Source organism: Rhynchophorus ferrugineus, unplaced genomic scaffold, assembly GCF_030347505.1.
Source record: "Rhynchophorus ferrugineus isolate W39M unplaced genomic scaffold, kcgeb_rfMv2 rfM4, whole genome shotgun sequence".
NCBI lineage: Eukaryota > Metazoa > Arthropoda > Insecta > Coleoptera > Curculionidae > Rhynchophorus > Rhynchophorus ferrugineus.
The window spans coordinates 54,439,591-54,467,332 of record NW_027472583.1 but is presented as its reverse complement, the minus strand read 5'-3'; the positions used below and the strand labels follow the sequence as shown (position 1 = coordinate 54,467,332).

General features: G+C 31.7%; 1 protein-coding gene and 1 long non-coding RNA gene across 4 annotated transcripts in view; one reads left to right on the top strand and one right to left on the bottom strand.

The window, feature by feature from the left end:
• LOC143196284 (nephrin) overlaps nucleotides 1-27,742 on the top strand; it is a 360,346-nt gene that overhangs the window by 212,667 nt on the left and 119,937 nt on the right. The window contains exon 5 of the mRNA XM_076403953.1: nucleotides 22,519-22,670. Within this exon, the coding sequence (XP_076260068.1) occupies nucleotides 22,519-22,670 (152 nt within the window). The remainder of the gene's footprint in view (nucleotides 1-22,518; nucleotides 22,671-27,742) is intronic.
• On the bottom strand, nucleotides 20,356-27,498 carry LOC143196286 (uncharacterized). Of its 3 annotated transcripts, XR_013005724.1 has the most exons (3): nucleotides 27,356-27,498; nucleotides 20,815-20,993; nucleotides 20,356-20,696 (listed from the first exon to the last, which is right to left on the bottom strand). It is a non-coding gene; the product is annotated as an uncharacterized LOC143196286 (long non-coding RNA). The 3 variants fall into 3 exon arrangements; XR_013005723.1 differs by having other exon boundaries at nucleotides 20,356-20,993; XR_013005725.1 differs by having other exon boundaries at nucleotides 20,356-21,108; nucleotides 27,356-27,492.

The following is a 27,742-nucleotide window of genomic DNA, read 5'->3' as shown; positions in this document are numbered from 1 at the left end:
ATTGCAATAATTCTTTGTAATACCCCATCATCAACTCAATTGGATTAAATAAGCAGTGATAGGGAGGAAGACGTAATACTCTGTGACCATAACGTTCAGTAATCGGATCTACCATGTATCGTTTCTCAGCCTTATTTCTAAAAAAGTAAATTACATAAAATGCAATTAAATATTTTATATATATTTACCGAGTAACAACTTGAAATAGTTCATTCTTTAACGTGGTTTCCTCGAAACTTATTATGTATATGTACTTTAAGCCATTCTTTAATTGCAGCCTTTGTTGATTCAGTTGTTGAGATTTTCTCCACCAGAGTACTATGATATGGTGCATTGCACATAACAATAACCGATGGTTACTCCAAGTTATTTAAAAGCTGATTTTCAAACTACGACACATTATGATTCATTTCTCCATGGTAGTCGCCCTTGGACTTGGAGGAAAACAATAATTCTGCACCAGGAATAAAACCATTCCTGTTTCCAGCATGTGGAACTATATGTCTGCAATGAATTATTAATAAATATTATGACTAACAAAACCTAATCGATGGTTACTCCACCGTTTACCTTTTTCTATCAACTTTTGTTGTCTTTAAACTATATTTATTATCATCTTATCATGAGCGACCCATTGTACCGTTTTGAAATATTGATGTCGCATTTTAATATATAAATTGACATAATAATTCTACCTTGATTTTGTTATATGTTTTTAAAAATTGAATTCTTTTAAATGCAAGTTTCATTGGACCTTTTCCTACGTTATTTTTAAATTAAATCCTAGATTATCCAAGAGTGTATGAAGCGATGTTCTACAACCCTCAAATATCTGTATACATTTTGACTTTTTATGGATGCTTTCCAGACTAACAATTTTCTCTGAAATAATTTTATTAAAAATGCTCGGGTATTTCACGTTTTCCGACCTTTTGGCGTTTCATGGTTATGGCCACAATAAGGGGCTTCCCACTAGGTCTAACTCCTTATATCTTTCGTTTACCTCTGGTAGCTGCACACCCTCTATATGAAGCACTTGAATAATTATTTTTGCATATCACAAATATTATAAAACGGTTAAATGGCCTAACAAATTGGACCACTAAATTATACAAAAAAACATACGTCTTAAATTTCATAGATAATTTAAATATAACTGCATCTCAACAATTATTGTAACAATAAATATGTGGGTTAGTTTTAGTATATAATAATTATCGTATCTGCCAAAAGATGGCGGCATAGGTACAAGAAAAATAATATTAAATAATCTACTTAAATTAATGTATTCGAAGATAAGACTTACAGTAAAAGTACTTATAGTAAAGATACATGGTGATAAAAGCACTATATTTTACGTTAAAAATAAAAACTCATTAGGTAGTCGTTAAAATAATATTGTAAATATATAAATAGGTTATATATTTATTATCATTTTGTCATGAGCGACCCATTGTACCGTTCTGAAATATTTATGTCGCATTTTAATATATAAATTGACATAATAATTCTGCCTTGATTTTGTTATATGTTTTTAAAAATTGAATTCTCTTAAATGCAAGTTCCATTGGACCTTTTCCTGCTTTTTTATATTATTTAAATCCTAGATTATTCAAGAGTTTATGAAGCGATGTTCTACAACCCTCAAATATCTGTATACATTTTAACATTTTATGGATACTTTCCAGACTAACAATTTTCTCTGAAATAATTTTATTGAATTATGTTTCGATTGAAAAAACTACTTACTGTTTTTACACATTTCGTATATTTGATCTCTGATACAGCTGACATCAACCTTATCTTGATTCATCACCTGTTTCGCATAAATACGGTTTCTTTTTGGTGAATTTAAGGCTTTATTGTTTTTTATTTTTAGAGATATTTTAGTGACTGTGTTCGTACTGATATTCAGTTCGTGCACCTGCAATGCGCAAAATGATATTCAATAAAAACCGCGGTGATTTGCAATTTATTAAAGCATTAAGCGTTAGAATAACTTATTATAATATTTTGAAGAATTTTGCAGACGTTTGACCAACGGACAACTTTTACAGGCTCTTTCGGTTACATGTTCCAACTTGTGTAACAGCATTCTATCTCTTTCTCTATTCTCTTTTTAAATAGAATGAAATGAGAAGGATAATATTGTCTGACTGTAAAACGAATTTACAACTTTTAACACACACATCTGTCACTACTATTTAGAATAGACTATATAATGGTAATTTATTATGTACGGATAATAGTTATTGTAATTATTGTTTTTTAATAAACCAATACATTTTCCTATATTTGAACCCCAGATATTCTCTTTTCTCTTTTACCTGATTCCTCCAATGAAGTTTTACATAAATTTAAACTAGGAAGTAGAATAATGAAGAAATTAAAGTAAGATATTATTGTGATAAATCGCAGTCGCAATATTATCTCTTATATGCATCAAAGTTGCTTTCGTAGTTCTAGTTCGGGAACCGTATGCTTATTTTAATTTCAGCCAACACGAACACACTAAACAGTCGCCAGAATTATAATGTGCAGCCGCGAATGCAACGTTTAAACTTTCGACCAGAAAACTCATAAAGGCGACCTGGAGGAGGAGAAACGCCCGATACAGCGGCCATATTTTCAACCGTTTCGTCCCCCATCCTATTGTCTGAAATAATTGCTGCTCGGGCTATATCGTGATTAAAGCCCCCAGTCTTTAATTAAGACACTACTTTAGTCTGTCGTGCATGTACGGACTAATGCCGTTGCCGCAGCTACTATCACCGCCTTTGTTTGACGACTAAATTTCTGCCGACATGAGATCGTTGTATCGCACATACGCCGTTTAACCTTCACGATACTGCTGCGGTTTTACCTGATTCGAATACGGAACTTTTCTCGTTATAAAGGGATTTGTTCAGTGTTGTCATTAAACTAAGTCGATCGATTATGTTTTATAATGCAAATAGAGCAATAAACTTGACTGTACCCGCATCCGATTGGTTAAAAATAATGTTGGGATCTATCGATTGAAATCCACTATCGACTGTTTAGTAATTGACTACTTTTTTCTATCGACTGTTTCAGTCCCTATTTTTGGTTCGACCTATTTTACAACTTTTTACTGTCGACTGTTTTCAGTCCCTATTTTCAATCCGCCTAATTTTGTTACTATTTACTATCAACTGTATCAGTCGTACTTTTAGTCACTATTTTTGGTTCTACTTGTTTCATTCGACTGATTTTTAGGGTTCCGGCTCTGTCGTCCTAGCCACGACCTTGACAAAAATGTTCCCAATTTATGCTTACGTAGATTTACATGTAATATATGTAGTTTTATGATTTTTTGGTAGTTTTCTTGTAAATAAGAATATATTGTATATTAATATTATAGCATTTTGTTGCAATATTTTTCAAGATTGTTAATGTAATAGGATAAAAAGTTTAAAATTTTGAATGATAAATACTAAAATACTTTTGACTCTTTTTATGGTAATAATTATATCATGGACTTTTCTATGATTAGGTATATGTTTAATTTTTATATAATATTTATGGTTATTGTACATTTTTAGTTTTTAGGTTTTATTTAACTTTTATTGTGTATTTTTATTATAGTATGTTATTTAAAAATAGCAATTAACACATTAACATTCAAATATAAAAGTAATTCCACTTCGTTTAAAATTAAATTATAAATTGCATGTTATATATACTTATTATAACAGTATTCAGTAATTATTTTCCTTTCCTTTTTCAAAGTTTGTTCGTGGAGGAATGTATACATCTCCGTCTCGCTTATACTACCGTTGGAAAATATATCCACATATAAAATTAACTGCCACACACAATTATCTTCGTCCTTTCCTCTCTCACAATTTATAAAGGAAAGTATTCGTACATCTTCGTCTGACATCATGAATTGAAACAAATCGTCGAACTGTACATTTGACTAGTTTTATGACTCCCGACTATTTTACGACTATCGACTGTTTTCAGTCGATAGTTCCCAACGATATTTAAAAACAATTTAGCAGTATTAGTGTTTAATTTACTGCTTGACGAACAATTGATAGATGTTTAAAAGAGTTATGTGGCATACATGAAATAGCCACATATTTCTAGTATTAATTTACATACTTGTAAAACTTGTTTTCACTAACTATATCAAGAACTAACCCCTACAAACTTTTTAAAAATTGTTTTAATAAAAACATTTAATTAAATCTAATTTAAATTAAATTTCAATGGTTATCAAAGTAGTACAAGTTTAAATTACTACAGCAGTGAACATTATAACATATATTACACTTTTTAAAATTATTCTTAGAACTGTAAACACTTCAGAGCATCAAATATAAATATAAATTATCTTTCTTTATTTTGACGTTATAAACATAAGCATGATGTAATAAATCAAGTAATACATTTTTGTATATTTACACAGAAAATATAGAAAAAAAAACAGTTTTGAAATTGATATTTGACTTTATATATTTTATAAAGAGGAATATATTTACAATCAATAATTTAACTATTACAATAAATATACCAGACTTATTTAGCCAAAGAATAATTTCTTTTTACTTTACCCCTAAATTATATATTGCAAAAACAATTAATTCTCCTGGCTGATTAAAACAATAAACTCTTAACTTCATTTTTTAAATAAAGTTGCATCGACTTTAGTATTTGGTTACTGATTTGCTACGAAATGTATTTACTAAGGAAAACTGAAATGAATTCGAAATTAACAAATATAATATTTACAGAAAAATGTTTTATAATAACCTTTAACACAATGTTATACTATCTTCAGAACTATATGAAGTGCTAGTAGTTTTTAATTAATAACATTTTCTCTTAACCATTTGGTTCACCAGACTTCAAATTAGTTGACACTATTTAAATTCAAAATAGATCGATTAATGTTTATATTATGAGTCTGAAAAAGTCACTTGCGAAATTCTTAATACATTTAAACAAAGAGAATAATTAGATTTCCAGAACTATTCTTGTTATTTTCGAATTTTGTTAATCTATATGAATTAATTTTTAAGCAACGTTGAGTGGTGAATTCTAAACGGTATTCAACGAGTTGTTTACCTAAAGTGCTTCGAGAAATTCAAAAAAAGAAGAGGCAGGAAGGGATTATTTTTCATCATTACAATTCAATAACCACGCATTTAACTGGACAAAACGTCAAATTGATCATCATCCATACACCCCTGATTAGGCACCAACTTACCATTTTTATCTCTGTAAATCAAGAATGAGTTTTAATGAATGAATCATGATAGAGAATTCTTCGAGAAATTGAAGCCATTTAAGCAAACATTGAGCCCAAATTAATCAATTAGTATCTGTTCACTATTAGTATTAAAATATAAATAGGAAACCTCGATAGCAATATTTTATGGCTATGAATATTTTGCTTCGTTCTCGATATGGAACACCCTCTTAGACAAACCCGTGACTTTTTCCGTTTGTGTTTCTCACAATAGATTCACCTTTTCTTCGCCAATCACAATAAGCCAAAGAGAACTTTTCCTTTTTTTTTCTGATAAGCTATAAATCCGAGATGCTGAAACGGTTCGAGATTTCGTTTTCAGTCAGTTCGTGTATTAAACAGTTCCCTTTTTATAGGTCTTTTCTTCTCATGTAAATGTCTGGAAACAGTTGAGTCATCAACTACTAAACTGTCTAAAAATTATTGGAGAATTTGTGCTAAGAGGCAAAATAGTTTTATAATTTATTGACTTAAATTTAAAAAAAAATTAGAATTAAATTAAATTAAATTTATATTTATTTATATTAATATTGGGTTTTTAGTAAAAATATGAAGGCTCTTAACATTTTAAAATCTTCTGTTGACAAATGTTGGCTACCGGTTATTCAAACGATTTACTAAATCGTATGTCTGGTTTATCTAATATATATTCCGCCCTTGGACTGTTCCTTTTGATGTGGCCGTGTTCTTGTGACGAAAATCGCGATTCAATTCAAACAGATAGATTTCTTGACAATATAGTATTCTGTTTCTGTTTTTAACTATTGCTGTTGACTTATTCTTTTCTGACGCCTGTTTCTGTTCTGACAATTCCGATCTTAATTCATATTTCATATTCCTGTTCTTTTTCTTCTTTTATTTAATTCTTATTAACACTGATCCTTATTCTGATGTTCTTTGGTTAATTATAATGCTCACTCTCGACACTGCTCTTTGACTATGAATGTATCTTGATTTATTGCTGAAGATCCCTCGTTTTTTCGGTAGTGGTTAAGAAAGTTGGCACAAGAAATCCTTTTCTGTGTACTGATTCGTTCACATTTTCAGGAAGAACTCGGAAGACTTTTATAGCTAGACTTTCTCACACGGATGGAACACATTGATTACTGTCTCTTAAGAAATGCTCGGGTATATCACGTTTTCCGACCCTTTGGAATTTCATGGTTATGGCCACAATAAGGGGCTTCCCACTAGGTCTAACTTCTTATGTCCTTCGTTAACTACTGGTAGCTGCACACCCTCTATATCACTTGAATAATTATTTTCGAATGTCACAAATATTATGAAACGGTTAAATGCCCAACAAATTGGACTACTAAATTATACAAAAAAATATACGTCTTAAATTTCATAGATAATATAAACATAATTGCATCTCAACGATTATTGTAACAATAAATATTGTGTGCGTTAGTTTTAGTGTATAATAATTCTCGTATCTGCCAAAAGATAGCGGCATAGGTACAGGAAAAATTAAATTAAATAATCTACTTAAATTAATGTATTCGAAGATAAGAGTTAGTCGTAGTGATTGTCAGATAGTAAAAATACACGGTGATAAAAGCACCGTATTTTACTTTAAAAATAAAAACTGATTTGGTAGAAGTTAAAATAATATTGTAAATAAATAAATAGGTTTAGATATGTATTAAACTAAATTGTGTTTATATAGTAAAATATAATATACGTGTAGTAGATAGGTTAAATAAGGTTCTTGTTTATTTTTGTTTAGTCATTACAACGATTATTATGTACTTATTTTGTTTTAAAACGTTTTTTTTTGCCTTAAAAATCTAAGTTTGATTATTTTTTAAAGCCGGTTCAATTTTTTTGTTAAATATATTTTATTTTTCTCTTTTTAGTATTCGATATTGACTCAGTAAAGTATTAAATAAAGTAATAAAGTATTAAAGTATTAAAATGGGTAGACTAAATATAGGTACAGTACGTTTGACGAAAAATAGGAATAAAGGAACAATGATTCGAAATAAGGAACGGTTTAGACCCCATGGTCCGCTACTAACCTAGGTGATTTGACAAACTAAACAACAACAAAAAGTTATTGTACTATCAGGGAATTAAGCCTGCGACCTCCGTTTGGGTGCTCTGGAGACACGGGGGCATCTTGCTGAGGCATGAATTGAATTTATGTTTATGATAGTAATTTTAAATGTCCTTATAGGTAACAGTGGAAAATCCGACATGGAATATCCACCCCAGTCACGCCAGTAACCAGCATGGATAAGACAGGATATCTTTTGGGATGATCTCTAAGTGGTCACTGGCCAGTCGGTAGGCTTAATGCCGAGATAAACCTTCGTTGGTAAAAAGGAAAATTTAAAGTATTTTACGGAATAGCCAAAATTCTCTCTGTCTCTATTTTATTCATTGATATTTTAAACAGTTCTTCCTTCAACTCCAAGATATATCATTTATTCAGTGCTGTAAATAATTGTTGACCTAACAAATACATTTCCAATCTCATTTGTTTTCAAACATATTTATTTTAAATTAATGAAATAATAATACGCTTCGTTCATTTTTCTCTGACAAATCGCTGAAAATTGTAATAGAAAATAAAATGCTATTATTAAAAGTTGCATAATATATATAGTTTACGTTGAAATAATAAGGTTTCCATAAAAAGCTAGCTGATTCAGTCGCTGGAAAAAGAAAATACCTCGTAATGCCATTGCATTATGCTCTAGCCGTGTATTTCATCTGGAAATGCCTCCTGGGAAAGAATTGAAACTGAATAATAAAGATTATAAAACGGAGAAATGTTTTATACGTCTCGCGGAATTAAATTGAATACATACGAGAGCTTTTTCAAAGCCGGAGCTAATAATATTTTTTTCGCTTCTTTGTACGTCAGCATCTGCCCTAGTTAGATGCAGAAAAATGTGACAAATGAAGCATAAATATATATTTCCTATCTTGTCTTGTAAACTTTATATTTCTAGTAGTTTCCCTTAAAAAAACTGTAGGAACCTTGAGACAGTTCGAATTTTACATCGTAGAATAACGGTCTACAAAATACCCAGAAATATGATCCCAGATGTTCAACACATGGGTGGGGTGCTAGCAATTAGAACACGATAACGAATATCTCGCAACTCCGAGACGTTTATCTGGGAGATTACTGAAGTTCAGAATACTGATCCTTCAGTTCAGACGTGCCACCATCGACTGATCAAGCTTCGCCTTCAGGTAACACCACTACTATCCCTTTTTATCTTCTTCTAATTTCACTTTTTTTATATAACGGTAATAAATAACGGTCGCATCCTGTAAATAACCACAGTTTCATTTCGATTTACCTCCGTTCACCGAGCCATATAAATCACCCTACAAACCAATTTGCAATATAGTTAATTTTTCATAATTTTACTGTTCTGCTGGTAGAAGAGACTGAACCCACCAGGTCAGTGTAGGAGATGCAACGTATGGCTAAGCATTGTTATTTTACATAGTTCATCTTGCTCTTAGAGAGAAACCTGTTGTGTATTCATTTTTCATCGCTAGTCATAATACATTACAGAAAAATTATCCCACTGGTTGGCGAACAACGATATTATTGTTGCCTTCGACTCTCGTCCCTGATTACAATTGATTGTAACACTTCCCTTCAAATCGCTATTTCTGGTCATTTTGATTTGTAACTTTTTTAGTTAGTTCACTAAGTGGCGTAGCTTAGAAAATTTCTTATCACCTGTCTATATTACCAGCCTTGGGCGACAGTCTTGATTATACCTGTGCCAAGAATCACGAACCGAATTTGAAACCAGAAAGATTTCGACTGCTGATTGCAATGAAAATAATTTGATTAGTTCGGATCCGGGATTATTAAAATGTATTGTGAAACTCAAGCTGGAATATACTCTGCCCAATATTACAATACTCCAAATATTCTTGAAAATTGCCATAAGTAATAGCAGTGAGAAAAGTTCTTCGAAACTGAAATTTATTAAAAATTATTTGAGATGTAACAATTAGCAATGAGTACCATAATTCTAACTGACGTTGTCTATATCTAACCAATATTGTCTATATTGTCTATATGTATCTTGTCTATTGAACAAGAGACAAGTGATATTACAAATATTGACAGGATACATATTTTTGAACTTAAAAATCTTCGACAATCAACTTGTCATGCATACATTTTCGTAGAATGTAATTTTTGTTTGTCATTTTAAACAATGTTATCTTTTTTTTCTAATCAAATGATTCAAATGTTTTCTAATCGCAGTTAAAACGGATATTACTATTATCTCGCTGATTGGCGCCGATTATTAACCTTTATTAATAATAAAAAATAATAAAAATAAATCTTTATTATAAATAAATTATTTAATAAATTTCCAAATGTTCTTTTGATTTCTTCTCCTTCCAGATAATCGTAGAAAATATATTGCTAAGTCTATTTTTATACTAGTTATTGAATTTAGTTGAAATTTCCGACGAAAGAACTAAATTTAATTACGTGGGGTACCTTCCTTTCCCCGCAGGGTCTGCAGCGTATCGAAATACTATGCGCACATTGCATGTCTCATCATGACGCATAGAGAATATTCATGTGTTCGTTTAAGCAGCAGATGACCACTTAGGATTTTTGTGAAAACTATTGATATGGCTGCCCTCAATACCTAAATCGTATATAAAATTTTACACAATTGGAAATGTAATGACTGAAGTAGATAACAAATATTCTTACAGGACTTGACATAAGAAGTTGCACTCTCTAAAGATCTAAACAGGAAACAAAATAGCAACAATTTTCACCAAAATGCAATTCATTTATTCCTATCAATCAGAAATGTCACACTTCAAGAAAATCCTGCTAGATTCAACACTATTCCAATCGAAAATGCAGTCTCTTACCAGGTTATGGGATAACGGTCTACAAAATACCCAGAAATATAATCCCAGAGAAACTAAAATATCGCGTAGTACATGTAAGAAACCCATTTGCAATGTGCACCGACACGGAACTAGAATATGTTTAAATGCTCTCACTGTAAAAATGATGATTTAAGCGCTAATAAGAATTTAATGTCAAAACTTTTTGTTTTTCTATTAATCTCTTGGAACGTTAACAATTTAATCTGCCCGTGGTCAATAAGTATTATTGTTTGATAACCATCCTTACATGTTGATCTTCTACTTCAGTAAGTGATCTACTGTACAATTTATAATCTAAATCTTATTCTAGATATTATTCTAACTTATTTTAAAGTCTATCCTAACTTATTCTAATTACTATTCTAACTCTAGAAATTATTAAATTTCACTCTATGTGTCTATTTATCAGTTTGTATGGTAGTTTGCTTTTGAGCCTACGCACTTCATCACTGTCATCGCGCACATTTAACTATTTGGCGAGTGTATTAGGATGCACTAATAGTCTTTCAGAGTACTTCTCACTAGTACTTCGAATCACACTCGTTATGGGTTCTATGTGGATATCGCTTGAATTTTGTTTGTTGGACACGTAATATGGGGAATGTTAAAATGAAATTATTTTTTAAAAATAAACAAACTTTTAGAGTTAGTTATAAATTATTAGAGTTTTATTTCATAACTTTGTAAAAAGTCAGGCATAATTTACATGAGTTATCGAAGTGTTACAGGGGTCATATCATCATAGTGACGCCGCACCGTCTGAAACGTAATGTAGCTAGAGTTTGTTGACAGTGAAAATCGAAGAATGTGAAATTCGGAGGATCAGAGAAGAAAAAATTAGACAGCATTTTGCTAAGATGTAAGTGGACCTGGATCAAATAAACAAAATATGAAACTATCAACGACATCCTAATGATCTAATGACCAGGAAAATACAATGAATTTTTATATAACAGTATAAGGAACTAAATTATTATTTTGTAAACAAAATGATGTAGTGACTGCGATTTCTTTCGGCTTAAAAGAACGACAATCCGTTCCTTTTAGGCTAGTGAATATACAATGCGTTAATCGAAATCTCGAGGTAGTTAATTCATGAATGGGATATGTGAATCAAGAATAGTATGGTAGCGATAATAGTTGATCATATTAGGAGATTTTTAAGAGAATTTTTCTGCTTTCATATATAGTGGTAGGTTTTTCGTTTGGTTTTAACTATATTGGCTGGGTTTGACTATATTGGGCTTCTTGCTATTTATACGTTCTAGTTAACTGTTATGTAATATATAAATATGTTACTCTTTATTTATATGCCTCTTGGAGTTCTACTTAATTGTTCAAATATATAAATTAATTTGAATATGGCGTTTTTATAAAAATAGAAGCATATAGAAATTATTTTTATTATTTCATTTTATTCAATAGTTTTTTTTATAGAAAATGTGTTATTTCAAAATAAATGTTTATTTCCCTCCTTATATAGTGTTTCAAAATTAAATTAATTATTTATCAACTTTGTATATATATATATATATATATATTTGTATGTATATTGATTGTATGTATATATTTATTTATAAAAAATCATGATGATGTGTAACATGATATTTTATTAATTATATTTTATATATTATATTAATTATATTTTTATTATTTCATTTTAGTAAACACAAATGTGTTATTTCTAAATTTTTGCCATTTTTATTTACCTCCTGCGCATATTTACGTGCTTATATATATTTTCGACCTTAAATCTAATCGTCACCATAAAAGAATTTAGGTAAATAAAGAGAGTTAAACTTTTCTCGATGCCCAGCAAGGACCGGCTGATTCACCTTTGTACTTAAATGACCGACTTTATCTTAATTTTAAAATAGAATATGTCGCAAGCGATAATGCAAGAATTATTGTAAATCACGCAGTTTATAAATTATTGGGTAAGATTATTTAAGGAAAAAACGCGATAACATGTTATTGATTGTGGCCACTTCAGTCTTAAAAAATTATCGTTTTATATTTTTATCAGTTGACGTTAATTATTTCTAGGTGCTTTCAATTTATATTTAGAATAGTAGAATTTTAATTCAATAGTTTAATTCAATATCATTTATATTAAATATCAAATATCTAGGAGTATCCGTCACATTATTCTCCCTAGCCACCGATTTTTGATTAAATTCTCTAATTTCTCGTTATTATTATATTATCTTCTCGTTGAAAGATTCGAATTGTTTAAATAAATCATGTACTGTAAACTGTGAAGTGGTATAGTCACAAGAGGCGATATGCGATAAACTTGAAAGGTTCTGGGAAGACATTCCAAAGAAGCTTTCTTCCAAACTTAATTTGGTGTCATTCATTGTCGATAGCCAGATTTTAACCATAATAGCTCAACTAATATTAAATCTAACTCCACCAAAACTTTAGTTTTTTGACTAGAAATTAATAGGTTGTCAAAGAAACTGTATGAAACATTTTAAAAGATAATTTTATTAAATCAAATAAATTTGGCAAAACAACAATGAATTATAATGACATGGAACTTTAGCAATAATATAATCAGCCGATTTGTGATCCCCTCCCGAGACGATACACAGGTTTAAAGGTGACTCGAGATTTTCGGAAAAGCAGGCCGCAGGTCTTCTGACGAAAATCGGTCCCATTTTTGACGCAGCGATTGACTCCAAACTTTTGTAGAGTGTAGCAAAAGCCCTGGCCTTTAAAATGGATTACATGCTCTAGTCCATACACTTTCTGATTGATTTTGACCCCTTTATCTTCAAAACAGGTCTTGGTGATGGCGCCATGATGAACTGTCGTTTTGGTGGTTCTGCGCTTGCTCAACGGTGAACAGCTTCAGGAGGATGCGCTCCCATCATTGAGCAGTGACACGACGCTTGACTTGGTGACATCTTTCGAGCCGTACCCGCTAATTTTTATCTGCGAGAAGCTGAACTTCTTGTGGAGTAATATTTCTTTTTTTTAGTTATTCGATGAATAAACGACTTGCTCATTCCAGTCTCACGGGCGATTTTTCTTTTGATTTTCGAATTTTGCTACACTAGCTTCTTGATGACCTTACGGTTAACATGAAGTGTTGGCGGTGCGTACTCTTTCACTTCCTGTAAGGCAACCATCATGCCCAAACTATTTGAAACGATCGATAGTGGGAGAAAGAATTCACTGCGTAATATTGAGCAAACAAACCTTTTCATATTGGTGTTTTCCTTGGCTAAACAGCTCCATTTTGGACTACGTTTGTTTGACATTCAAAAAATATTACAAAATGATTTGACATACAACCGAGGCATAACACAATGGTGCATAAACAAATCGAAAATCTCATGAAATTAAAATTAGTTTGTTAGGGTACTTTTACGGTTTTTTTTATAGCTTCCTCTACAATTATTTAGTTCTGCTGTTTGTTGATGATTGTGACTTACCGAATTCTGTTCTATAATTTTCTGTTTATAATCAGCCCATTTGTCAAAATTCGATGTTCGATGCAAATATGTATTTGTTATATTTATATTATAAATACATGACATGTGGAAAATCACTTTATTAAGTGACCTCCTGTACCAATTATTACCATTTTAATTATTTATACTTATTTTAAAGCTAATTTTAAAGTCTATATTTGTCCAATAATAATATTGGATAGTTTTAGACGTTTTAGTCTACGCACATATTTTTTGCAATATATTAGCTTGCACTGATAGTCTTTCGAAGTACTTCACACAAATACGTTGAATTACACTCGTAATTGGTTCTAGGGGAATATCGCCTTATATCACTTCATTTGAAACATAGTATGGAGCATCGACAATGGCAGGCAATGCTTTATTTCGGAACTGCTCTATGATGGATATATTAGACTTGCTAGTAGTTCCCCTTAGTTGGATTCCATATGGCCAAATAGACTTGAGTATAGATTTATACAATAATATCTTGTTACTAAATGATTACTTTGATTTGCGCCCGATAAGCCAATATAATTGGTAGAGTTTAAATCCAAGTTGTTTTCATTTGGCGAGTATGTGATCTTCCAAGTAAAGACGTCGATCTAGGTGCATACCAAGCTATTTAGCATCTTCTGCTTGCGAAAATTGACAATTATTACTACAGACTGGTGGGCACAGACTACAGACTTTTATATACCATTTTTTCATCCAAATTTGTATTTGATTTATGTGTGTTTATAGGCAAATTGATGATATGGCTGGATTTTCATGAGAGACTAAGTCTGCCGTGTTGTCTATGAGTATGTTGCCATAGTAGTTATTTTATTGTAGGTAGATCAGCTGTTTGCATAAGATATAGTACATATAATGGACACCCTGCGGAACTACTGAATATATATTGCATGTAATTCGGTATGTTCATGTCGGACTATTTACATGAAAACAGTATCACATGTAACAAAACGTACCACATTGAATGGTGTTCATATTATTTTGTCTATCCCCTGTATCAGAGCCATTTTTTACGAGATTCTTTACATAATCGTAATCCATATTCAATAAAGACAAAAAATAATTAAACAAAAACATCTAAAAATACACGCTTTGTACTTTATATAAATACGATATATAGAGTTTTTAATAAAAAGTGTGAAAAACAAATGGATTCGATATCAATATTTGTATACATATTCGGAATATCTGCGAAAATATGCCGGGTATAGCTATAGAAATGTTTATATCTGGTATTAATAACATATATTTTTAATTTCGAGTATTCGTATTTTGTTTTAGAATGTAATGTAATGAATGTGGTAAAGGAATGTTTTAGCTATTGCAAAAATGCGAAAATTTAAAACAACAAACCGTGCTTTTCGAATTATATTTCGCGTACAATGTACGTTTTCCATATTTTCTCCCTTTTATATGTGTAATTTACATGATAGAACATACTTTATTTTTCTTATAAATTATTAACAACGAATACAAGCGAAAATTCCGCCCTTTGATTGCACATACATATATATCATACATTAAATACGTTTTTAGGGATATACCCTCGTAAAGTTCATACCCGGTAAAAAGCAATTTTTGTTTTTTAAATTTTCATGTCGTATCCAATACACTCAATATTAAGTTTTTGAAAAGCATTAAAGTCAATTTTATTATTTCATATATTTCTATCAAGCCTCCACAATGCCTTCTTGCTTTACTTCTGTCAAAAGGTTAGACGAAAGTCGGTTTTCAGTCATATATTTCTTAGGTGCAACGGCAACCAGGCGTTAGAGAGTACTAATGCTAACAAATATTATGCTTATTGCAATAATAAGGAATATATGAGGAGAGACAATACCAACTCTTTTGCGGATATCACAAATTATTTAGGGAAAATACATTGATTAAATTTAGTTTTATCAAGAAAGGCAGACACAGGTATTAACAGAGGAGGCTCAGGAGTAATAAAGTGATATCAGAATGAATTGTTAAACTGTAACGAACTAAACAAGAACCAAACACAAGTAAATACACTGTCTATTGAAAGTAAAATACACTGCTTGTACATACAATCTTTAATTAACTGGATTAGACCTCCAGGGATACCACTACATGAAAAACGCGCCTAGAATTTTTCATCATGGGTGGTGTGGAAGAGAGTTTAGTGTAAATACAGCAAAACACAACCCTAATTTATAAACTATTGTGACCGTATAATTTACATTGGGATGTGTTGACCTTATGTATTTAGATGGCGTGAGTTCACAGATTTATTGAACGGGCTATACCGAGGAGAACTAACTGAACTGTATCATAGAGTAATAGAGATGCAACTCAATTAGTGACTCTGGCGCAAAGTTTCGCTTTGCCCAACATTCAGAGGACGTCACAATTGGCCATTCAAATAATCTGATTGGTCAATTTAAATCGCCATTATAGGCACCTGTAAGAAAAATATTTTACTGTGAAGACATTTGACTCATTAGTAATGTTTGGCAAGTGACAGCCTTGATGTCATCTTAATTTTTAATTAATAAACAAAAAGCTTTGCTGCATTGCAAATAAAAATTATAATTTTTCATATTTGTTTAGTGCCATCAATTTAATAGTTTCTATCACAGTTCTGTCTTTTGTTTTCTTATACTGAAAGCAAACTTTGAGTCTTTCCTTCTTAATATTTTGTTCACCTATTTTACTCAAGATTATATACACATCTTTTTTTACTTTAAATATTTCATCAGAAAGATCATTATGGATTGTACAATTGAAGGGTAATAAAAATAATAAAAATTTTGATATATTATCGACGTGGCAAAATCGCTCAATAAAATTAAAGGCATAGCTCAAGGACCTACTGAGAGTATAATAAAACAATTTTGTTGGAGCCTGGGGCACGCGATATTGCTTTGCCTCTAAAATCAGAATAAATTTGTGGGTTGTGATTTATTCATAATTGTATGTAAATAAAAATCACATTTAATTTCTTTATTCAAAAGTTTTAATAAATAACCTGAGATGTACATTACGGTACAACGTAAAAATTTATTTGCTCTTACAGGAACATCTAGAACTGAAGTTACAGAGTCAAGTAATTAGCTGTAAGAATGAGCAGAAAGGGGGGTATTGGCTGAATTAATACAAACTTTACCATTACCTTCTGGAGTTTGTTTAAATGTCGATGATATTTGCTTCGAACGCAGTAGGCTTGAAACGATGGAAATAGGCACTACAAATATAGCAACACAGTTTAGAAATTAGTGGTAATTAAGCCACTTGGGCGCGTGGTATTATTTTCACAATCACAAAATTGTTCATAAGTACTTATAGTCACATTTAAATGTATCAGAAAAATGTCTATGACACACACGGTAACGATCATAAATCTGTTTCATGTTTAACCCATGTTTAGGATGTTTAATGTTTTCTACCCATTTTTTAAAAATCGCCGGATACCTTTCTAATAGAAAACGATAATACATTTCCTTACCATCTGTGCAACCGGGCACACAACACTTCTTAGAATGATAATGCATTTCAACTATCGCCTTGTATGTACTAACAAAAGATAATAATAATTTAATCCGTAAACGTTATGAAAAGCTAATCACACTGTTACATGTTTGTAATCAGACCCCGTCGCGGTTCTTAGCATAGCGAATAAAACAAGTAATATGTTAAACGTAGCGACATATTGGAGGTCCCGAAACGTTTCCCCAAAATTTCCTATAAAGTTAAATCTCTATTTCTCTATGACTGTAAGGACGAGGAATTATGGACTAATGTGTTACTTTGACGTATCAAAGTTCGCGACCTGTTCACCATTTGCATCCCCGGTATAATTCTAGCGCCATCTTTCGTTAAACGGTTACACCCCTTATATTTTTTAACAATCGTTCATGGAAATGTCCAACCTATTGAACAACCTAATATAATAAGTTCGAATACGTTTCCAATTAAATCTTAATAAGCTCTACCACTTACTACCGGGATCCCCTAAGTTCGAGTTAATCTGATGCTAGTAAATACCTAGCCGCATCTCAAATCGTAAACTTAATGGTCCTTTGAGTCAAACAGCATTTAAAATCGAAATTTATAAAGCAATACGCCGCTACTGGGAAATATGGCCCGTTTCCTTGGGGAATTATTGCACCGGACAGTCTGGCTAAGCATCCAGTCGAGTAAAGACCGCACAAATCAGTATCAGACAGATATTTTTGGGAAATTTATAAAGACTTCGACGTTCACGCTTAGTGCGCAATAAAACCGTACAATGATGGTCCTGCTTTTGCCTTTATTTCGCGCTATTTGTTCTCGAAATGACCGAAACATTTATCCCGCTTCGGAACTTTTCGTATATAAGTACCAGTCGTTATACTAAAATGAACATCTACCACGGAATTGTGTATCTAAGCTTATTTTTTAGGTATTTCTAGTCGTTAGTTTTAATTCGGTGGTACAGTATGTTTGTGAATTTTAAACGAGAAAAAATTTAAGCGCAAATGATATTTCTATTTTACTTTAAGTAGCTTTCAAGGATTGTCACAGCTATTGAATCTTTTTTTTTTCCACATTACGAAGGACGTGAACTTTATAATTTAAAATATATTTACGAACTAATAATAACACTGTGAATTTTTCAAGATATAATGTTTTACTAACAGGAATAATTTATAGAATTTTTCCTGTTAGTAAAAATAGAAAAAAAAGTTTTCGAAGTTCGATTTTAATAAGGCTTTGTGGTTTATGTCGTTTCTACATTTCTATTTAATTAGTAAGTGTTATATATTGCGCGACGAAGCCATCGGTTAGGAAAAAAGAGAGAGAGGCGTCGTCGTGATGGTCTTTTATAGCCGGGAACCGCATGGCACTAATCCATCAGCGTTGGCAACTTTTAAATTTGATGTAATTGTAATAATTGTGCCCTAAAGAGTTGTAGCGGTTGCTACATCACGCCCTCCTAGTGGAGCTGCTGTGGAACGTATCTGCACGTGGTGCAGGTTCTTGAGCACACTCAATCACGCAATCAATCTCCCAGGGACTGCTTATGGTACGGTGATCCAACCTTAACAGGAGTTTTAGGCGATCAGCTGCCATCGAAGGAGTAGCAGGACGTAGTTCTTCTTGGGGCGTTACGATTTGTTTTAGGGTACCTATAAGTGTGGTGTCCTGTTTCCTGATGCAAGGGTGTTCATGCCTTAATATTATACATGATGGGCTTCTGTGGCCTTCGTTCATCGCGCTAGTCTCATGGAATAACGCCGACCATGTGTTGGCGATGGATTTCTCGCGCTATCGATTCATGAACGTGTTGAACACCTATCGAGATGATCGTGTTGAGCTGGCACTTCGGTCACTTCGGGGTCACTAATTGTAGGAATGTTCGTCTTGTCGGTCGGAATGCCTAGCTACCGACGTTGTTGTTTATCGCAACACTCACTTATATTTCTGTGTCAGGAATTGGCAAGGGAACAGAAAATATCGGCTGAATAAAATCTTTTTTTTATGTGTTAAATATTACATATATATTCGCTGAGAGAATGGACAGGATATTAGGTTAGGTTAAGGAAGTATGGAAGCGCTGTGGAAGTGGTACCGTTACAAGGGGCAGAGAAAGAATAATTTTCTTTTCTGCTTCTATATATATACGTGGCAGAACTTCCTGTTCAAACTGCGCACAATGTCGCCTTCAAAACGCTTTTTGGTTTGTTTGCAGCGTTTGGTTCGTTATCCAATTTTTCAATTGATGCAGTTCAATTTTAACAGTTTCATTCGATTTTAGCAACTCGTAGAACACTACATCTTGCTCATCCTACTATATGCACAACGAGACCATGAAAATTCCCCAACGATGTCAAAGTGAAGGGATTATGCTTGATGTTGTCGAAGTAGACCTTCATTTCATCGTCAAATAATGAAATTATTCTTTTCTTGCTTGACAATCAATGAATTTTATATCGAAACACTTGGAAATGAATGATAAATTTTCGTTTATTTTAAACAACAGCTATTTTTACTCTCTGATGAATTAAAATTAATTGCTGAGCTAACTGAAAGTACCTCAAGACTTTGAGTTAGGTTTTCGTCCAATCAGACTGTCCTTTTGTTCCTTTTATTCCTTCAGGTCATCCTTTGGAAACGAAAACCAAAATCGACAATTAAAATATAACAGAGCAGCATAAGTTTTTAAAAGTTTCTGATGAGCCTCGACCTAGTATACTTTCTTCAAGGCAAAAAATTTGATTTTAGGCATACCATGGTTCAGCATACACTGAGTAACTCAATAATATATAATGGAAAACAACAGAATTTAATAATAATGTTAAGTTGTTCAATAGCTATTTACAGTGATAATTTTTGAAAATAGTTATGGATAATCAAAATGCATGCAAAGATCTAATAATAAACAAGACACTCGTATCGATTATATCGATTAACTGAAATATTTTATGATAGAGCTAGATAGATAGTTTGAAAATACAGATGCAAAGTTATTGCACCAGGCTACTAAAATATTCATATTACATAATTGACATTTACTACAACACAAAAATACTTTAAATCATATTCATTTGATATTGCGATTTTCTTAAACTCTTAGCAACTCTGTGGGATGAAAGATTATTCAATATTGTATCAAATTACCTTGTAATATTTGATTAAATTCAGTGCACAAATTGTAATTATAACTTTATTTTAATTATGCCATACACATTTATAAGCTCGTATATTTCTATCAATTATACTCCATCAAGTGTTTCACAAAATCTTTGTTATACCTACTTTAACATATTAAGTTCCCATATGAATGTTTAAACTAAATTTCTGCTAAGTCCTTTTTCCTCTAGTTGTGACAATTGACAGTGACAATATGTGAATTCATACATCGTTTGTATGTAATATAAAAACTCATGTATACTGTACCACACCCACCATGCTCATTATTACTCATTTTTAACAACAATGAATGCTGATTGAATTAATGTATAAATTCATTTTCTTCTGTCTGCTTGGCATTTAAATCTCACAGAAATAGATGTCCATTCACACTGGTGTAACTAAAAATATTATATTATAATAAATACAATTTTATAAGTTATATAATTTTCTTATAATATATATAATTTGGTATATGAAAAAAGAACATTTTTTTTATATTTTAAAGTCTCCGTTTACCAACTATGAGTTTATCGGGACTGGGCCTAAAGTTTAACGTGGGCTCCGAACCGCGGACCTCAGCATTAAGCCTTCCGAGTGGCGAGTGACCAACTTTAGAAATCATCCCGGAAGGCACCCGGTCTTACCCATCCTGGTTACTGGCGTGACTGGGATCATATTCCTTGTTGCACTCTTGCCTAGAACATTCGCAATTATTAAACAATTACAAACATAAATTTACGACCACGGCCCAGCAGGATTCGAACTCACGGCTATCGCAACAGTATGAGGACCGTCCCATCGCTTTTACCACTGCGCCACCAAGCCGGCAAGAACAAAATTATTAGAGATTCATGTACATAAGAAAGGAAACAAATCTCTATGTTATATTAATTATACTTTACACATAATCAAAGGTACTTAAAATAGTAAATAATAAACATTAGAATGTTCACACTATATCATCGCAGCTTGCAAGTTTTAATCATATTTCTCTAACATTTTTCTACCTTAGAACGAGAACTTTTTACAGAGTTTTTACCGATCTCTAATTACGTTAATTATTAACTATTTAAGATATCAATGTTTCTTTTGAATCCATTTTTTTTTGCAGAACTACCTTTTATTCCGGGTAAAGTAAATAAATAGAATTGTTATAAAGTAGTTTGTCAAAAATAATCATCTTGCCTATAACTACACAAAAACAAAATAGACAAAATATAGAATAGGTCACGGGATACAGTAGACCAAAATCTCCCACCGTTACTACAACTGGCTCCGCGTCATTTAACGTAGTTCTAAAGACAAATACGAAACAAAAAACCTAATTAGCGCCGAAATATAGTAACTCCAATCATCATTAATTATCGAATATAAAACGGAGGAAATAATTTTTTACTCTTCTCCAAAAACAACGGGGCCCCGTTTTCGCCAAATTGATTACGCTCTCGCTTTCTAGCCCTTTACGATTTTAATCAAGCCGAAGTAGTAAAACAGGTACAATTAAAAATTAATCCAATAACAAATAGGTCTGATCAGATTCCATAATGGTGATTTATGATCGGTGCGAGGCGGATATAATGTTGTTGTTGTTGTTAGTTTTAATACTTGATAAATTAATTGTACATCGGATATTGGACCTAAATGAGATTAATAGCCTGTGTCGAGATTCGCTCGTCGATTGAGTATAATTGTTCTTCATGGTGAAACGGATATACCGAAAACTTGGGCAATTATGTTGTTAACTCACGCACAGAACCCGATTTTTTTAACCGACTTCAACAAAAGGAGGAGGTTCTATGTTCGGCTTTATACAACAGGTTAATTAAAAAGTTCCAGGCCTACCATAGTAAAATACATTTTTTAACACGCAGTTACCACAGGTATTTTTCAATTAGTTTCCAATTAGTATTATTATTATTAATATTATTTTCAATTAGTTTTCAAAAGCAGATTGAAATTGATTTCAGTGTTATTCTAACATTTTTTTTATTTATAAATAGAACCTTAATGTTTGCTTTTTTAAATATATTTAATTTTTGTTCCTTTTTAATATATTTGCATTACTTTCTTCAACTAAGTAAAAAGCTATCACAGAATAAAATAATTAGTGACCTTCCCTTAGACGTATAGTTATACATAAAACATACTGAATTTCTAAGATTTCTTGTCATAATGCATAAGATACAATATATTATCTAACTTCAATATATCTTGTTTCAGTGCGACCCCTATGGGTGAAGTTACGAAGCGAAAACAAGCCATTATCGGCCGAGCAAACCTATGAATTGGAGTGCGAAGTTGTTGGCTCCAGACCGGAACCTACCGTTACTTGGTGGAAGGGTAGTACTCAAATGAAGACAACTAGAGAAACGGTGAGTTTTTTTTACTACATATAATATATTTTTTAAATATTAATGATATAAAATTTAATAACAGCTTTAAACATAACAGGTGAATTGAAATGTCCATAGATGGCGCTACTAGAATTAAATCCATATGTTTTTTAGTTAGCCTTAAACCTCCAAGGATACATGTATAAATTTGACAGCTGTCGGTTCATTAGTTTGTTAATTATAGCATTTTGAGTGAAGCAAATTATGTTATTGTGGAAAAATTGATAAAAAGTAATTCCGCTTGTTGATAAAAGATTGAAGGGGGAAAAATACAGTTGAAGCAAAAACTTGGCTTGACGCAGAGTTTCCTGACACTGTCCCAGGAAAATCAATCATTAAGGATCGGTATGCTAAATTTAGATGTGGTGAAATGAGCACCGAAGGCGGTGAACGCAGTGGACGCCGAAAAGAGGTTGTTACCGACGAAAACATTTATAAAATCCACAAAACAATTTTGAATTACCGTAAATTGAAATTGAATGAAATAGCAGTCACTCTAAAGATATCAACTGAACGTGTAAATCATATTATTCACGAATATTTGGGTATAAGAAAGCCCTGTGTAAAGTGGGTGTCGCGCCAGCTCACTTTTAACCAAAAACAACGACCAGTTGATGATTGGGAGCAGTGTTTGAAGATGAACTGTTACATAGCGTTATTGGACCGTTTGAAGAACGAAACCTCGAAAAATTAAAAGAAAGTGCTGCTTCACCAAGATAATGCACCGTGTCACAAGTCAGGGAAAACGATGGAAAAAATTCATGAATTGGTCTTCGAATTGCTTCCTCATCCGGTGTATTCTCCAGATCTGGCCCCCAGCGACTGTTTCCTGTTTTCAAATCACAAAAGAATGCTCACTGGGAAGAAATTTCCCAATAATATGGCCAGATAATTGCATCAATTCAACTATTAATAGTTTCGTTCAATAGTATTGTTTGATATTTAGAAACTGATACTAAACTACGTCGATTTGGTTCCGTTAAATGTAGGGTGGACGCTTTAAACAGTAACAGTTTTAGTCAATTCGCGTGGTATCAATTGCCTCTTCTTTTAAAGTATCCCTTTTGCCTGCAAATATCTGAAAACAATTAATTCATGAACTAGTTTGATCTAGATTTTCATCCAATAAGTCTTAAATATAAAATGTCAAATAATAAAATGTTAAATATAAAATATAAAATGTCATCATCTATCGCATAAGAATTGTGTTAAACAACACATTATATCCAATATATCGATGGTTTGTTATTAAAAGGATTATCCATGTAAAGTGTATCAACTGTTTATATTTCATACATTACATTGTAATTGGAAATTGTTTTAACCCTGCGTAGAATAAATATATTGAAATTAGCTTTAATTTGTATGCGGCTTTTCACAAATAAATGACATATGCAAATCCAACACAATACTATTATATATTTATATTATTCAGGATAAATGTTTCCTTTACAGCCAGTGCATTTCAATTTAGCTAATTATTGATAAAGTGCATAATATCAAATAAAACTATCATTCGATTACTTTACTCGTTATTGGATTTTCTATTTGTTTTTAGACTTTCTCGTTCTCTTGCCTATTTGTTATTGATAATATTAAGATTGGTGACTACTATTACAGAGAATATGCAAGTATATAGGGGTACAAATATGATTCCGTTTATTTTAAAGCAGGTGTGGTTAATAACGCCGCTTGTATTTAAACTGTATTTTAATAATACTACATATATTTGTTTTGGCGAGATATATTTTCCCAAGTTTATTTCAATAACTGTGTCCAATCTGCTTGAGATATCCAGAAGATTTTTTCTTCTATCGACAACTAAGTTTTCCTTCATTTTAATATTTATAATGCCCTGATTCCTTGTTACGATATGGCAAGCTTCTTTTGAGATACGCATTTATAATGTTGGTACCTGATTCCAATTTCCAATTTATAAACAAATACATCCAGCAGAAAAATTCCAGCATTTTGCCAATTTCGGAATGTCATCCATAAATTGTCTGAGAGTTGGGTAAAATGAAATGGGCGATGAAAGAGATTAAGTTAGGTGAAAATAACATGTTACAAAGAAAACTGGTAGAACTTTGTATGAGGTTCAAAAGTGTTTACTTGGATACAGTTACAGACAATATTATACATACAAATATGAAAGTAATGGAGACCTACAGTATTCAATAACAAATAAAAAAATTTAATGATAACATGATGACTTACTAAAGCAAAGTTTACCATAATTTAGAAATGAGGACGTCCACTAAGGTCCATGGTTAGTCAAGAAATAAAAAAGTGTGAAGGAACACCATGAAAGATTACGTTGATCAATAGAGAAACGTTGATGAACTACAACTACTCGATAACTTACCCGAAGGTTCAAGAGATCAAGTGAGACGCTTTTTAACTAATTAAGCGACTTCGAAAAAGAAGGAGGGTCCATATTCGGCTGTATATTTTTTTAATGTACGTTCGCCGACTCCGTAAATTGTGGGGCAAAAAAATTATTTTTATTTGAAAGAGTGCACTTCCAATGTGGTCCCATTGGAACCAATAAGGATCTGTTTATGTATAATTCAGTTCAGTTTGCTTTTTAAGCGCTAAACTTATGATATGAGGCAAAATAGGCAATTGTTTGTATGGTATAACGATAAGAATGTTATGCTCACAAGCGGTGGTCGCGGTTTCTATTCTCAACGGGGACAGCAAGTTTTTTTTTATTCTAGTTTGGTTGGAAAATTTGTCAGATCACCTAGATTACGTAGCAGACCCCAGGTCCTGAAACGTTCCTTATTTTTAATCATCGTTCCTTTATTGCTATTTTTCCTCATAGGGAATGCACTTTTAATTGGGCTATCCATTGTAATACTTAATAAAATAACCGCGTAACTTATTGGGTAAATATCTAACACTAAAAAGGGAAATAAAATATTTAAAAAAAATTAAACCTACTTGGAAAAACAAATAAGGAACTCACTAAAAATTAAAAAATAATCTTGGATTTCTCACACAAAAAAACCTTTTAAAATAAACTGTGTACATAATAATACTTGTAATAAGTAAATAAAAATAAACAAAATACATATTTAACCTATCTACTACACGTTTTTTATATTCTACTATATACCCCCAATTTAGCTTAATACCTATCTAAATCTATTTATATATTTATATATAGACAAGCCCAATATATACAAAATAAAATTACGTACAAAACAAATATATACATCTCTCCACAAAAGTGTACATCTGAAAATTTGGATCTGGACTTTAAAACAAAAGGAAGAAAAAATTACTAGATAATTATTGTTAATGACCAGTTATATTGTGTATAAGGGATGAAAAATATTTATAATACAATTTTGATATTTTGAAGTTCGCAATATTCGTAGTTAAGATCTTTTTTCAGTCTCATTTTTAGCTGGCAAAACTTAATAAAATAGCAAGTCATAAAATAGCAATTACATATCAATTCAGCACAAGTAATCAGCCAGATCGGAGAGCCAATCTCTGTTTTCTCACCCTCTCCATCTTGCTAAATGTCCCCACCCCAGCAGGAAACGGTCTAGCAAAACATAATAAAATCTGCATAAGGCATAACATGTTTTCCGTTAAATATTATAACTGGGCCCTTTTAAGGAAATATGTTTCCTTCTAGTATCTGGAAATGTTTCTTATTCATAGATACCAGACATAAAAACGCCCAGGAGATTTATCTTTATGGGTTTCCTTTTAAATTTATTGTCTAAAAAATAGTGTTGTATTTGTTGTATTTTTCTATATGGGGAAACGAGATTCCTTACTGACGCAATAAAGAATTTCGCTATAAATTAACGATATTAAGGGTCGTTTCAGTTTATTTTTTCTCGACGTAAAGGGTTTGTTTATGGGTGGCGTTATTAACATTTTTGGGACGTCTTCATGAGTTATGCTCGTTTTTTTCTTATTATTTATCCCGGCCAGAATTTGGGCTATCCCTTTCAATATTTAACTTTAGCAGTAAATTTTAGAAATATTTTCGTAAATATTCAGCAGCAGATGATATACCGATGCTACAACATTAGGAAAATTAATTTATTAATTTCTTTCTTCCTCCCTCTCACTATATATATAAATATATATATATATATATATATATATATATATATATATATATATATATATATATATATATATATTTAATTCTAAAATAATTCTTATAGGATTTCCTTGTCATCTGTTAGATTTACCAGATTTACCGTTTTGTTTTAAATTAGTTTTAGTATTAGAAATTACTAACACTAATATAGTAACACAGTAACTAAATAACTAAAATCATAAATTAATAGAGGTTAAATGAGGTTTTAGACTACTTCAGATATATTTTATGCATTAGGGTTCAACAACACAAACACTCACTAGGCGTTCGTCCCAAAATCCTTGGTATCGACTCGTCGGTCGTGTCGGCCAAGTTTTGCGAGAAAAATCGGGATGTTATTGCCGATAATGTATTTTGAGAGATACACGTGACCCAATATTTTTATAATTTTGCAACCAATTGTCCATTACGTGTTTGAAATTCGGTAATTTGTAGTTGCTGAGAAAGCGTTTTACAACATTTTGAAACAGGCCCGACAAATATTCCCTAACCTAAATACTTTTCTCCCATTATAATATCTTCTATTACTCACCGTTGATGAAGAGAAACTTTTTAAGGCATTTTTTTACACTTGTACAGAGATAAATGCCTAATGGATCACTATCCGTACGTGGATGTGGCATCGATATTGATTCCACAGGATATTAATACTGTGCTAGTTTTCGACATTCATACGACATTCATCGATATTTGAATTCGTCTGTTTAATAAAAGTATTCATTCGAGGCCTGATAATTCCCTCTGAATCAAGAAATCAACCCTTATTAGCAAATTAAAGGAAATTTTTGACGTATCATTGTTTCATGTTTAGTTTTTCCCTCTAAAACTAAATAACTGATATTTAGAGACCTGTGAACATTTTATAGGTACGTAAGCTGATAAAAAAATTATCATTGATTTATTTGTCATTGAAGGTGCA